At 48.7% G+C, this 14,913-nt stretch overlaps 1 protein-coding gene across 1 annotated transcript; it reads left to right on the top strand.

The window, feature by feature from the left end:
* The first annotated feature begins 1,855 nt into the window (after positions 1-1,855).
* On the top strand, positions 1,856-14,563 carry LOC119976741 (histone H3-like centromeric protein A). The gene is made up of 5 exons (XM_038817475.1): positions 1,856-1,888; positions 3,314-3,536; positions 5,389-5,507; positions 11,013-11,090; positions 13,670-14,563. Exons 2-5 carry the CDS (start codon positions 3,326-3,328, stop codon positions 13,802-13,804), a joined length of 543 nt encoding a protein of 180 aa, XP_038673403.1. The 5' UTR covers positions 1,856-1,888; positions 3,314-3,325; the 3' UTR covers positions 13,805-14,563.
* Positions 14,564-14,913: the final 350 nt, after the last annotated feature.

Below are 14,913 nucleotides of genomic sequence, written 5' to 3'. Positions count from 1 at the left end.
CCTTCTCCTCTGTAAATTCTGTGATTCTATCGCTCTGTCAGTGCAGATCCTCTTTGCACTAACTGAATCACTGCACGATGTCAACCTCAGGAGCTTTAACAATCCTGGCTCGCATTCTCTGTTATGGGGATTGCCATTCACCTGTTTGTTACTGACAGCCAAATCCATCTGTCACCACTACTGGCTTCAAGAATGTATTTTCTGCTCTGCTGTTTCTTCAACAGTAACAAGAAGTTGAATTTAGTAACTACTTCAACAATGAAAACATTCCAAAGAGGCAGGATACCCAGGAATGGACGAAGCAAGGAGTGACCCCCCCCCCCCCTCCCCGGTGGCCTCACAGAATTATAGGTTGGTTACAGTAGAGAAACTGGACTTTTGGCCCTTTGTTTCCGTGCCAGCAGTGACTTGAGGAGTGGGTACTGAAAGGCTAGTCATGGAGGAGGGTTTTAAAGGTGAGAAGTGCAGAGAAGGATGGGTTTGAGGAGATAGGTCCAGGCAGTAAGGTTCAGAGAACTGGAGGCCCTGATACCGATAGTGGCTGCAAGGATGGGGTAGGTCAGACAGGATGACGCTGGAGAAACCAAGATGGCAAAAGCACGGCCCAGTCGGGGGGGGGAAGAATAAATTCCTCCATCTCCAAGTGGACAGATTCCAATCCAGCAAACTCTTCCGGAAAGGCTTGGAGACTCCAGGACACTGCTGTGTGCAAGGCTGGAGAACAATCAACGGGACATTAAGAAAGGTTTTTATTTGGTCGCTTTCTTGGAACGTTTTTCTCTCCTAGATTTAAAAATGTTGAAAATGGGGGTTAAGAAGAGTCAAGCATCACCCAGTATGTGTGATCAGGATTTTCTTGTCCAATTGACAGTGCATCAAAGAACAAAGAAAAGTACAGCACAGGAACAGGCCCTTCGGCCCCCCCAAGCCCGTGCCGACCATGCTGCCCAACTAAACTAAAATAAAGAACAAAGAAAAGTACTAAAGGGCGTCACAAGGACAGATATATGGTGAACCATTGGCTGGAGTGTGGGAGCCAGTTCACATGTCACAGAATTGTTACGGTGCAGAAGAAGGCCATTTGGCCCATCGTGTCTGCACCGGTTGTGTGATGAAACCTCCAGGAATACATTTAATCGCAATTATTGTCAATCCGTAGTCCAGTTTTCGTCACATCTGTGATTCTGGCCGTAGCTTCCTGCTGAGGATGGATAGAGGGGATGTGAAAGGCGCTGCATAAATGCAAGTCAAGCCTGTTTTAAAATGCTCTGGGCTCCCTTGAGAATGTGAAAGGTGCTATGTCAATGCAATTCTTCATCATAGATTAACTGTTGTCCAACCCATTTAGACCATAGTCCATCCTTTGTCAAAGTGGATAATAAAAGGAATGGGTTCAATATTGTACTTTAATTTCCTGCTGTCATGTGAACTCTGCTCTCACCCCATCTGTCAATCAGAGACAATTGCCGCAATATCATTGGTGCCCCTGGATGTCCATTATCCTGGGGCGTGACCGTAGTCCAATTGGTGGGCCTGGTGGGGGCTGGCCCGCCCACGGGAGGTCGACGCCTCCTGCGCCAATCAGCCGCAGGCCCGGAGGAAAGGGGCGGTTCCTCCCTCCCGCCTGGCCCCCCCCCCCCCCGACAAACCCGATTGGACGGCAGAGCAAACCCCGCCCCTTCCGCGACGACAGAAGTCTCTTCCAACCGTCGGAATTCGCGGTTGCCTTGGCGACGGCGGGCGCCGCATTTTTTGAATCTGACGGAGGGAGCCGCGGCTCGCGGGAGAGGCGGTGGTGACACCGGTAGGTGGAGCGGCGGGGCGCAAGCGCAGCGTGCGGGGTGAGGACGAGCAGGTGAGCAGTGCGGCGCAGGCGCGGGGGCTGCAGGTGAGCCCAGGCGCGTGCAGGGGAGGTGCTCCAGGTGAGCTGGGACCTTGCCCTGGCCTTAGCCGGTGGACAGGCCTTGTCCATGATGAGATTGGGGGACTGGCAATGCAGCATTGGTTAAATATATGCAAATAAAAGTTTACTTTGCCAAATTTCTACCACGCAGCAAGTGTCACATTTTGATATTCGACTGCAGGGGCATCATAATACATCTTCTGGCCTGGTTCTGTTTCTGAGGACCCAGATTTTAAATCTCTGGGTGACTGGATCAGCTTCTCTCATCACGTTTATCCCAATTCAGCCTGAGTTTCCCCGAACCCTTTGCTCTTTGCTCCATTCAGAATGAGAGGTAACCTCATTGAGGCCTTGGATTGACAGGGGGCCTGACCGGGAGATGCTGAGAGGTTGTTTCCCTGAGTGGGAGAGTCGAGGGCCAGAGTACCTAATCTCAGAGTTCTTTATCGCAGAGAGCTACAGAGACTGCGAGGGAGATTTTTAATCAGTAAGGGAATCGAGGGTCATGGGGATAAAGGTGGAAAGCAGAGTTGAGGATTGTATCAGATCAGTCATGATCTCTTTGAATGGCGGAGCAGACTTGATGGACCGAATGGTCTCATTCTCCATAAACCCAACCTCTTTGGAGAAACCTTTCGGCATCTCCTTTATGTGACTGGATGTCACTTCTAGTTTGAGAATCTATCTTGCGTGAAGTGCCTTGGGAATGGAAGAGGTACTATCAACACAAGATGTTGAATGTTGCCAAAGTCTGGTTATGGTCTCCATCCAGATGCTAACAGGAATGAAGCGAAGGTGGGGCAGGTTGTGTTGTTACCAGGGGTAGTAAGGTAAACTCAGATATAGAACAACCCTGTCTGTCGCCTCTCGGCTGGATGTGAAAGATTCCACAGCACTGTTTTGAAGACGAGCAGGATTGTTTTCCTCCGTGTCTCTGGTTAATATTTATCCCTCAGTCAACATCACTGAAAGAACAGATGATCTGGACATTATTACGTTGCTGTTTGATTCTGCTGCTGCCTAAAAGGGGCTGTTTAGCACAGGGCTAAATCGCTGGCTTTGAAAGCAGACCAAGCAGGCCAGCAGCACGGTTCGATTCCCAAAACAGCCTTCCCGAACAGGCGCCGGAATGTGGCGACTAGGGGCTTTTCACAGTAACTTCATTTGAAGCCTACTTGTGAAAATAAGCGATTTTCATTTTCATTTCAAATGGCAGCCACATTTCCACGTTAAAACAGTGACTGCACTGCACAATATATATCATTGCAATGCACTGGGGTTGAGAAAGGTGTGAAAAGACCCAAGGAAGTCTGAAAGTGAAGCACTTGGAGATGAGGCCCTATATTGAATCAGTCCGCCTCTCCCTTTTCTCAACCCGTCGGTTTGATTTCTTAAATCTTTTCATTGCAGATTGCAGCAATAATGAGCGATAGACCTCGAGGAGCAGCCAGGCGGAGGGGGCAAACACCAAGGAGGCGATCGCCATTGAGAGTTTCTCCTGAGCCCTCACCACAAAGGAGGAGGTCACCAGGCAGGTCTCCCCCTGGAAGGTCTCCTGTCAGATCAGCACGAGGGAGGCGGACACTCACCAGTCCGCGGAGGAGATCTCCAGTTAGGCAATGGCGTCGCCCAGGTAAGACAGTTTTACTTTCCCTGTTGAGATGATTGACCACACCGTTTCCGAAACAAAACTTAGTAGCAAAAACAAAAAATTCCAACATGGAAGGATTCCGTAAAATGATCTAGCCAGCTTGACAGTAGGAATAGGAAACTGAGCAGAGATTCAGAAAGAAGAGATGCAAAACTGAAAATCAACAGCCAAAATTAGTCAGAGTTTGTGGCGTGCCTAGGAACTAAAAGTAGACAACAAAGTTCAGTGATATTTGCTTGAGCTGCGGGCACTGGTAGACACTTGGAAGTACGTCATCACAGCTATTAATGATATGTGGCTTATGGAAGGACAGCTATTGCAGAACAGCAGCAACACCCAAGGCTGCAGACTGGCTGTCTGATCTGGCAGAATTTCTCAGGCTGGAGAAGATAAAGTTCTCCGTCCGTGGGGCGGAGGAAGGCTTCCACAAACCGTGGAGGCTGTTCGCCAACCTGTTCCAAGACTTGTTCGTAACCAGCGCCCTGGTCCACCTATACCTCCAGCTATGGCCCCCATACGGCTGAGTATGAAATGTTAAAACGTTAACGTAAATAAGTTTAGAAAAAGAAGTTTGTAGCTACCGCAGTATTGATAGTGAGAAAGAAAGCTTGAGGCTGCAGGGTAAGTATCAATGGACTGGCCAGGTAGGCAGAGGAATGGCAAATGGAATTCAATCTGGAGAAGTGTGAGGTGAAGGACTTGGGCAGGGCCAGCAAGGTGAAGGATTGCAGACTAAATGGTAGGATACCAAAAATGGTTCCTGTCATCTTGCAAGAGTTGAGCGCCGGAAGCACCTAGAATGTCTGCAGATCCCTGAAGGTAATGGGGCAGGTAGATAGAAACATAAAAAACCAGAGTAGGCTATTCAGCCCCTCAAGCTTGCTCTGCCATTCAGTATGATCATGGCTGATACTCTATCTCAACGCCATGCATCCATCTCTTCATAACCCTTGATGCCTGGATATCTATCTATTTCCTCCTTCAACATTTCCAGTGGGTTGACCTCCACACCTTTCTATGGTAGAGAATTCCACAGGGGAACCACTCTCTGAGTGAAGACATTTTTCCTCCTCTAAAAGGCTTATCCCATATCCTGAGTCTGTGACCCTTTGTTCTTGACCCCCCCAGCCAGGGGGAAACAATCCCTGTGTCCGCCCTGTCAAACCCCTTCAGAATCTGGTATGTGTCATTGAGATGCCAGGGTTGTATCTGGCGAAGAGAAGAGGAGGTTCCCTCGACCAATATCACTGAGACGTAAATCAGTTAGTTATCTGTTTTTTCTAACGCTGCTGTTTGTTGGAAACTGTTGTGCAAATTGACTGCCGCATTGTCCTGCGGCAGGTACCACACTTCAAGGATTTCAGTAACTTTAAAGGGCTCTTGCAATGTTCTAAGGTTTGGAACTGTTTTTGAAATTTGTTTTCAAATTAATTCTTGGGATGTGGATGTCACTGGCTAGTCCAGCGATTGTAACTCGTCTCTAATTGTCCCCGTAAAGCTGGTGCTGAGCCGTCGCCATCAACCGCTGCAGTCCACGTGGTGCAGATATGTCCACAGTGCTGTCAGTGAGGAAGCTCCAGGACTTTGACCCAGTGACATGCAAGATCCTTCCTCCTTTTCTTGCATTTTGCTTTTATTTTTGTGACAGAGGCCAAACTCCCTGAGCCCTTCCACAGAAACGTTGGCGACAGAATGCTTTGTCAGTTAAACCTCCCCGGGACTGGGTTACCCCGCGCGCTTGACCAACTAATACTCGGAAGCGTACTGCGTTCTTGTGTATAAATTGTAGCTTGCTCCTCGATAACTATCTAGTGAAGGATGTGTCTATCTGCAGATGATCAGCCTCCTCCCCGACAGAGAAGGTTCAGGCCGGGAACCAGGGCCCTGATGGAAATCCGCAAGTATCAGAAGTCTACGGATTTGCTTGTGCGCAAGCTCCCGTTCAGCAGGCTGGTGAGTCACAGTACAAACTGGTGCTAAAAGACACGGTGGGACAGAGGTTAGCACTGTTGCCTCACCGCTCGAAGGACCCGGGTTCAATTCCAGTCTTGGGTCACTGTCTGTGTGTGGCTTGCACTTTCTCCCCGTGTCTGCGTGGGTTTCCTCCGGGTGCTCCGGTTTCCTCCCACAGTACAAAGACGTGCAGGTTAGGTGGATTGGTCATGCTAAATTGCCGCTTAGTTTTCAAAAGGTTAGATGGGGTTATGGGGATAGGGTCCGGACGTGGGCCTAGGTAGGGGTACTCTTCTCAAGGGTCGATGCAGACTCGATGGACCGAATGGCCTCCTTCTGCACGGTAGAGATTCTGTGATTCCATGAATATGGAGTGGATTCCCTGCGTGTTTCTTGGTGGTGTGCCGTTCACTGGCTGTGCGATTCTCTACTCTCGCCAATGTCAGTGGGATTTCTCATTGAACCACCCCACGCCGCCAGGAAACACGTGGGTGGTGGTGCGGGGTACGCTGCCGGCGGGAAAAGAGAATCCCAATGGCTGGAGAATTCCGGCCAATACTTCAGATCCTTGCGATGCTTCACAATGTGTTGAGAGTAAGTTCAAATATGATCCAAATTTGGGTATTGGGGCAGGAAATTAACATTCTCTTCACTGATGATTCAAAGTGATATATCAGGAGTAATCCCCGGATTAATAGGTTGGACAGCTGACCGGAATATGGAGGGAATGGCTTGGTTTCAAAGGAAGCGGAGGGGTTTGAGGTCTCTTAGAAGCAGCCGAGTTGGGAGAAGAATTCCTCAATCCAGCATTTCATTAATAGAGGCCAGAGGTTTGAACCAAAATTTAGATGCTAAACCAGATGGAATACGATGTCTGACTTTGGAGTGGCGTACCTTCAGGAAGGGTGTCTGGATGGTGGAGAGGGAACTGAGGAGATGATAGAGATGATCTTGCCAGGGATGGCAGGGCAGCACGGTAGCATAGCGGTTCGCACAATTGCTTCACAGCTCCAGGGTCCGAGGTTCGATTCTCAGCTTGGGTCGCTGTCTGTGCGGAGTCTGCACATCCTCCCCCTGTGTGCGTGGGTTTCCTCTGGGTGCTCCGGTTTCCTCCCACAGTCCAAAGATATGCAGTTCAAGGGGATTGGCCATGCTAAATTGCCCTTAGTGTCTAAAATTGCCCTTAGTGTTGGGTGGGGTTACTGGGTTACGGGTTAGGGTGGAGGTGTGGGCTTGCGTACGGTGCTCTTTCCAAGAGCCGGTGCAGACTTGATGGGCCGAATGACGAGCTTTAGCTTTGAGGCGAAACTGACACTTTTCACTGTCATAGAATGTGATCGGGTAGGGGAGGTAAAATGGGCAGTATTTTGATAACAGAGGGACGTAGGACTTGGAGGAAGAATAGGCCCTTCAAGCCTGATCCGTCATTCAGTAAGGTAATGACTGGTCTTGTTGTGGTCTCAACTCCACTTTCCTGTTTGCTCTGCCCCATCCCCACCTCCTGAATGACAAACCCTGTCTAACTCCACCTTGATCAGTGACCCATCCACCACTGCTTTCTGGGGAACAGAATTGTACACGCTGACGACTGAGAGAAAAAATATTCTGCTCACCTCCGTCTTAAAAGGGAGACCTCTTATTTTTAATAACAGCAGAATACTGCAGATGCTGGAAATCTAAACTAAAACAGAAACTGCTGGAAAAACCCAGCAGGCCTGGGCTACAGACCAAAAGCTGGATGGTGAAACCAGACAGAATAGTTCTTTCTTAGAACAACAGAACTCGGAGCACGAGTGGGCAATTTAGCCTCTTGAGCCTGCTCCACCGTTCAATACGATTATGGCTGATCTCACCACGGCCTCAACTCCCCCGTCCTGCCCGTTCTCCGTAACCCTTCAACCCATTACTAATTAAACATTTGTCCAACTCCTTCTTAAATTTACTCACTGTCCCAGCATCCACCACACTCTGGGGTAGCAAATTCCATTGATTCATGACCCTTTGGGAGAAGTAGTTTCTCCTCATCTCTGATTTAAATTTGCTACCTCTTATCCTGAAACTATGACTTCTTGTTCTAGAAAGCCCCGCAAGAGGAAGCATCTGCTCCACATCTACTTTATCCATAATTTTTATCATCTTATATTCCTCAATTTGATCTCCCCTCATTCTTCAAAACTCTCGAGAGTATAGACCTAAACTGCCCAATCTCTCTCCATACGACAAGCCCCTCATCCCTCGAACCTCCTCTGAACTGCGTCTAATGCCGCTACATCTTTCCTCAAATAACCAAGACTGTGCCCAATACTCCAGGTGCGGTCTCACCAATCCCTTGTATAGTTGCAACAACACTTCCTTACCTTTATACTCAATTCCTTTAGCTATAAATGCCAACATTCCATTTGCTTTCCTTATCTGCTGCATCGTCCTAGATGCTTGTTTTCTGTGACTCATGCACGAGGACACCCAGATCCCTCTGCATCGGAGCACCCCGAACTCTCTCCCCATTTAGATAATTTTCCTTTCCATTTTTCCAACCAAAATGCCTGACCTCACGCTTATCCACATTAAACTCCATCTGCCACATTTTGGCCCACTCTCCTTACCGATCTATATCCATTTGTAAGGTTCTTGTTTCCTCATTGCAACTTAGTGTCTCACCTGTTTTTGTGTCATCTGCACATTTGGCGACAGAACCTTCTATCCCTGTATCCAAGTCATTAATATTTCATAGTATTTACAGTGCACATCAGCTCAGAATACTTTCCTCTCCACCGTGAGACTAGGCAGGGATGTCCTATGTCCCCCTACTGTTTGCACTCGCGATTGAGCCGTTGGCCATCACATTAAGAAGTTTGGGGGTATGGAAAGGGATAGTGCGCGGGTGGATAGAGGATAGGGTGTCCTTATATGCTGATGACTTGTTATTATACGTGTCAGAACTGAGCATGTCAATAGGGGAATACTGGAGCTGCTTCGGGTGTTTGGGTTTCTCAGGGTACAAATTAAATCTAGACAAGAGTGAATATTTTGTGGTGTCTCGGCCAGGGGTGTTGGGGGGGGGGGGGTGCTGCCTTTCCATAAGGCAGGGACACTTTAGATACCTGGGGGTGCAGGTTGCTCGAGATTGAGGGGGGGGGCTCCGTAGGTACAACATTTCTAGTTTGGTGGGGAGAGTGAAAGCTGATCTGGTAAGGTGGGATGGTCTCCCTCTGTCACTGGCGGATCGGGTACAGGCAGTTAAAATGAATGAATGATCTGGCAAGGTGGGATGGTCTCCCTCTGTCACTGGCGGATCGGGTACAGGCAGTTAAAATGAATGTGCTGCCCCGATTCCTGTTTATTTTTCAATGCCTGCCGATTTTCCTGCCAAAGGCAATTTTATAGAGGTAGAAGGGGTGATTACCTCGTTCATATGGGGAGGGAAGGTCGCCAGAATTTAAAAAGTGCTACTATAGAGAGGAAGGCAGGCAGGGGGTTTGGATCTTTCCAACCTGATGTATTATTACTGGACGGCAAATGTGGAGAAGGTGCGGAGCTGGGTCAGAGGGATTGACTCCCAATGGGTCAGAATGGAGGAGAGTTTATGCAAGGGGTCGGAATTGAAAGCACTAGCAACAGCGCCGCTCCCGATGGCCCCAGGGAAATACTCAGAGAGTCCGGTAATAATAGCTTCATTGAGAATTTGGAGGCAGTTTCGCCAACACTTCGGGTTGGAGGCCGGGTCAAGGGAAATGCCGATTCGAGGGAACCATAGATTTGAGCCGGGGAAGTGGGATGGAAATTTTCGGAGATGGGAGGAGAAAGGAATTAGGACACTAAAAGATTTGTGTCTTGGGGGTCGGTTTGCAGGGTTGAAGGAGCTGGGAGTGAAGTACGGGCTGGAGCAGGGTTGAAATGTTTAGATACATGCAGGTTCGAGCCTTTGCCAGAAAGGAGATACAGAACTTCCCGGTAGAGGCAGCCTCCACATTGCTGGAGGAGCTCCTGACGAGAGGGGGAGTGGAGAAGGGGGTAGTGTCAGCGGTGTACGGAGCTATTTTGGAAGAGGATAAGGCACCACTGGAAGGGATCAAAGTAAAGTGGGAGGAAGAATTGGTGGTGTCTAGAACACACCTCACAAGGGCGAGGATGAGCCGGCTCTTTGAGGGGGTAGATGTGTGTGAACGTTTGGGAGGCGGGGGGGGGGGGTTAACCATGTTCATATGTTTTCGTCCTGTCCAAAGCTGGAGGATTACTGGAAGGAGGTGTTTCGGGTAATCTCTAAAGTGGTGCATGTAAAACTGGACCCAGGCCCCCGGGAGGCCATATTCGGGGTGTCGGACCAGCCAGGGTTGGAAACGGGTGTGGAGGCAGATGTTGTAGCCTTCGCCTCGTTGATCGCCCGAAGGCGGATCCTGTTGGGATGGAGAACAACCTCTCCACCCTGTGCCCTGGCGTGGCGGGGGGGACCTGCTGGAATTCTTAACGCTTGAAAAGGTCAAATTTGAACTGAGGGGAAGGATGGAAGGGTTCCACAATTCATGGGTGTTATTCATTGTGCACTTTTGAGAATTGGATTACATCGAACATTAGGGAGGGAGGGGGGACTGTATGTGTTAATGGTGACTATGGGTGATTCCTGATTCCTTTTTGTCATTTGTTTATGTTAACATGCGGGCTAATGTTTGGGGGTTTGGTGGGAGGATGGGATCGTTGTTATTGATATGGGGATTGACATTACATTCGTTACTGTTTATTGTTGGGTGTAAATTTGGGAGAAAATGTGAAAAAGGAAGAGAATAAAAAATATTTTTAAAAAAGAATTTACAGTGCAGAAGGAGGCCATTCGGCCCATCGAGTCTGCACCGGCCCTTGGAAAGGGTACCCCAACCAAGCCCACAACCCCACCTTCCTCGTAACCCCACCCAACCTTTTTTAACACTATGGGAAATTTATCATGGCCAATCCACCTAACCTGCACACACTTTGGATTGTGGGAGGAAACCGGAGCACCCGGAGGAAACCCTCGCAGACACGGGGAGAACATGCAGACTCCACACAGACAGTGACCCAACGGGGAATTGAACCTGGGTCCCTGGCGCTGTGAAGCAACTGTGCTATCCAGTGTGTGACTGTGCTGCCCAATATAGGTTGTAAATAGTTGGGGCCCAAGGACTGAACGCTGTGGCACTCCACTAGTTACACCTTGCCATCTGGAAAAAGACCCATTTATCTCTGAAGACTCTCTGTCTTCTATCTGTCAACCAGTCTTCTATCCAAGCTTATAAGTTACCCCTAACCCCACGTGATCTAACCTTGTGTATTAACCTTGTGCGCGGCACTTTTCTGCCTTCTGGATGTCCAGATATACTACATCTACAGGATCCCCATTATCCACTTGACTTGTTACATCTTCGAAGAACTCGAGCAAATTAGTCATAAAACCATGCCGGCTGGTTGGGGTGAGTGGTGAGGGTGAACTCAGTGCTCACGAACAAATGGTCTTTCTGAACTCTTTCTTTCCAGGTGCGTGAAGTGGCCACTCGTTTCACCCGGGGCATTCATTTCAGATGGCAAGCCAATGCTTTGTTAGCTTTGCAGGAGGTAATGGCCGACTATGGTTATCGAACACAAGTATCTTGGTTTGTAGGCTAACTGTCTGCTGAAATGGCTCTGATTACTTTTCTCAATCTAAGTTTGTAATAAGACCTTTAATTTCTTTCAATTGCCACAAAACTGAGGAAAGCAGAAGAGTAATTTGAAATATTCGATTGGCGACACAGAATTTGAATATTGCTGAAAAGAGAGACATTTTGCTGAAGATTTTCATCTTGTACAAATCAGGAGAAATACATGAGTGCCAAATTTCAAACCATCCCCATAATTTATACTGCAGGAGAATTTATACTGCAGGCTGGCAAGTCTGATTGGCCCAGGTATTGACGGGGAAAGAGCAATGGTGAAATATAGGCTCCCCAAGCTCATCTGCGCTTGCAAAAAGTGACCAACATATTTAAGCAAGGACCTATTTACTGCAAACAAAAATATGTCCAAACCTTGTGCTTCTTTTGAATTACCCAGAACCTCAAGGAACCTATAATCCGTTGCTTCCTCCGCAGCAGCCCCTCGGCCAATCACAATTGACTCGCCAACCAAGCTGAAAGGATAATTCTCCTGAATTATAAATCATTGAGATTGTTTGAAATTTGGTGTTCTTGTATTTGTCCTGATGGGTGCAAGAGGAAAAACTTCAGGAGCATCTCTGTTCTTCAGCAATCGTGAAATATCTTCAGAGGGTTTGTAGCAATGTCGGTAATCGCAGGTTTTTAATGAGCTTGGCGGAGAGGGGGTGGGAAGGTGGTGGTCGGAGACTGTGGGAGTCTAGAAGCAATCGGACTCTGTATAAGAAGCAGAGCTCAGGGGGGGGGGGGGGGGGTAGGAGGATAGTGCAGGGAAAGTGGAGCTGAGCTAGAAGATCTGCCTCGATCTTATTGAATGGCAGAGCAGGCTTGAACAGCTGAACAGCCAGCTCCAGCTCCTACTTTATATGTTCTTAAGCATAGAAAGATGTGAGACCACCGAGCGAGATAGTGGCCATTCCCTCCTCTCCTGATGTCCCTCATTGAGGCTGACCCAGTGCCAGAGATGATCCAAACCCACAATGGGAGCATTGGAGAGAGAGAGACAGCAGTGTCAGAGAATTGTGGAGACTTGCACCGCTGGAGGAGGTTACTCGGCTCCTCGTGCTGGCTCTTTGAAAGGCTGGCCGTGCTGAAGTCCCACTTCCCTTCACTTTGTGTCCTGTTACTCTGTAGGTTCCTCATTGAATCTAACCGGTGTCGAGATTGCAATACCCTCAGTGCCCAGTGAATGGCATTGCCGAGCTGCTGTGATTTACTGATGGATGAGAATGGTTTTTCTACTCTTTCTCTTCAAATCCAACCCAGAGTGGGATAACCCACCTTTGAGAGAGCAGCACTCCCAGAATCGATAAACAGATCAGCATAACTATTTAGAAATAAGTAATAATTGGAACTGAGAGGATGAAATGGTGCAAACGTACGAGGATCAGCAAGAGGTGAGACTCTAAGGAGAAGCTTTAGGTTTAAATGGAGCCAAATTTACAAAACATGCTGCGTATTTCCAACACTTTCTGTCTCCCTTTCTCGAGTTGCCAACTGTCCAGGATTATCCTGCAGTCTCCAGGAATTGAAGCTTAGTCGCCTGGGTACTGCTGTGAGCAGAAATAAAGTTAAGAAAGAGGCATTTAAAAAAAAAATTTGTGTGTGTGTGAGATATTAAAAATGGTGATTCTGGAGGGAGGCTGTTTGTCTGAGTGAGGTGATTGGAGGGACGGGGTAGTCATGTGATGACGAAAACGTCCAGTAATAGGCCCATTTAGAGTTGGCAACCCCTACCGTGTTCCATTGTAAATCTGGGTTATGGGATCAGTGTGGGAAATGCTCTAAACTCATCAAAATGAACATTAAGCCGTCTGCAGATACTGTGGTGAAAAGTCAGGGGATTTCTCCCTCCGTGTCCTGGGCTAATTTAGCCCAGTAGGGGCTGGTTTAGCTAAACAGCTGGCTTGTAATGCAGAACCAGGCCAGCAGCGCCGGCTCAATTCTCATACCAGCCTCCCTGAACAGGCGCCGGAATGTGGCGACTAGGGGCTTTTCACAGTAACTTCATTGAAGCCTACTTGTGACAATAAGTGATTATTATTATTAATGTTTATACCCCCAACATTACGTTTACAATGGAGTGAGTGACGCGTTACCGAGCCATCACGTTGCTCTTTGTGGCATCTTGTGTGCAGATTGACTGCCGTTTTTCCCGTGTGACAGCAGTGATTGCAAAGCAATCCCATTGCCCACAAAGCACTTTGAGATGAGCGGGTGCTGCATAAACGCAAGTTCTTTCTCTCTTTTTCCTTAACTCCTTTGAGATCACATCCTAATGCCACGGTTTTGAAATGAAAATGAGATGAAAATCAATTATTGTCACGAGTAGGCTTCAATGTAGTTACTGTGAAAAGCCCCTAGTCGCCACATTCCAGCGCCTGTCCGGGGAGGCTGGTACGGGAATCGAACCGTGCTGCTGGCCTGCTTGGTCTGCTTTAAAAGCCAGCGATTCAGCTGAGTGAGCTAAACCAGTTTGTTCTTCCTCTTGTGTTTCCCTAGGCTTCCGAGGCATTCCTGGTACTGCTCCTGGAGGACGCCTACCTCTGCTCTCTGCATGCCAAGAGAGTTACTCTGTTCCCGAAGGATATGCAGCTGGCCCGCAAGCTGAGGGGCATCCAAGAAGGCCTGGGCTAAGGGAACCAGAGAGACACCGAGTTCTCCATTCAGCTTTGATCAATCTCCTGCCCATTGGTGCTGTCTAGTTACCAAACTAACAAACAAAAAAATGAGCAAGTTTAAACTGTACACTGGTGGCACAGGACTATGAGAGTCTGCGGTCTGGCACTCCTGCCACCAGCTCTTCACGCAGAGCACACTGCCTTATTAGTTCCACTCTTGAATAGCCGCCTGGTTACTCTCAGACTTGTAAATTTTAAGCTTTTTGTACTTTTATCTTTTACATTGTGTCACGCCGCTCTTCCAACCAAAATATTACCGAGCGGCCAATGTGTCACTTGGTGCAGCTTCTCCTCTCTACAGTCTGCACTGCAGATTCCCCTAAAAGATTCCACCTCCTCCCCAAGCCCCCTCCTCTGCTCCTGTACACCCCCTGCTGACCCAGGCCTCGGGTCTGTTGCTGGCTTGGGGGGTTGTCAGATAGTGAACCGCGGTTGTTAGGGCGCTGCCTTGCGGAGGGGAGGGGGGGGGTGGGGGGTGATCGCCCGGGCGTTCGGTGTCACTGTTGAACCAACAGTCAGTTTGATCCGTTGATCTCGTCCTTACTACTGCCTGACTTTGATCTGTACAAAGGGAAGCACTAAATGAACAAACTCTGGAGCGTTGCTACCTTTGATCCCAATGGTTCCGGTGTAAATTAGGAATGCTTAGATTATAATATTGGAGATTTGTTCAGCCCGAAACGATCAATGTATAAAAGTCTTTAACTTTAAAGAGGCGGGTTGGGCGGGGGGGGGGGGGGGGGGGGGGGGGGGGGGGGAGGAGGGGGGGAATGTTTCCCTTGGCGTTTTGACCCCACCCCACATCTGAGCTGAGGTGATTTTTCTCCCACCCCTGTCACTGTCCATTTTGAATCTTCCTCAGTGGCTCGAGGGGCTGATTGGGGGTGGGGCGGGGGTGGAATTGCTCACTGCGATTCTGATCAACAGACTGTTCTGTCACAAGATCAGGATGAGGTGAGCCAGCATGGGGGGGGGGGGGGGGGGGGGGGTGCTGGGCCATTGAATGCATGCCCACAGCCTCTCTGCCCTCCTGCATCTTGCGTGTGCTTCACACCAACTGCTTTT

This window comes from Scyliorhinus canicula, chromosome 13 (genome assembly GCF_902713615.1).
Source record: "Scyliorhinus canicula chromosome 13, sScyCan1.1, whole genome shotgun sequence".
Classification (NCBI taxonomy): domain Eukaryota; kingdom Metazoa; phylum Chordata; class Chondrichthyes; order Carcharhiniformes; family Scyliorhinidae; genus Scyliorhinus; species Scyliorhinus canicula.
Note: the sequence above shows the minus strand (reverse complement) of the source record. Positions and strands in the feature narration are given on the sequence as shown.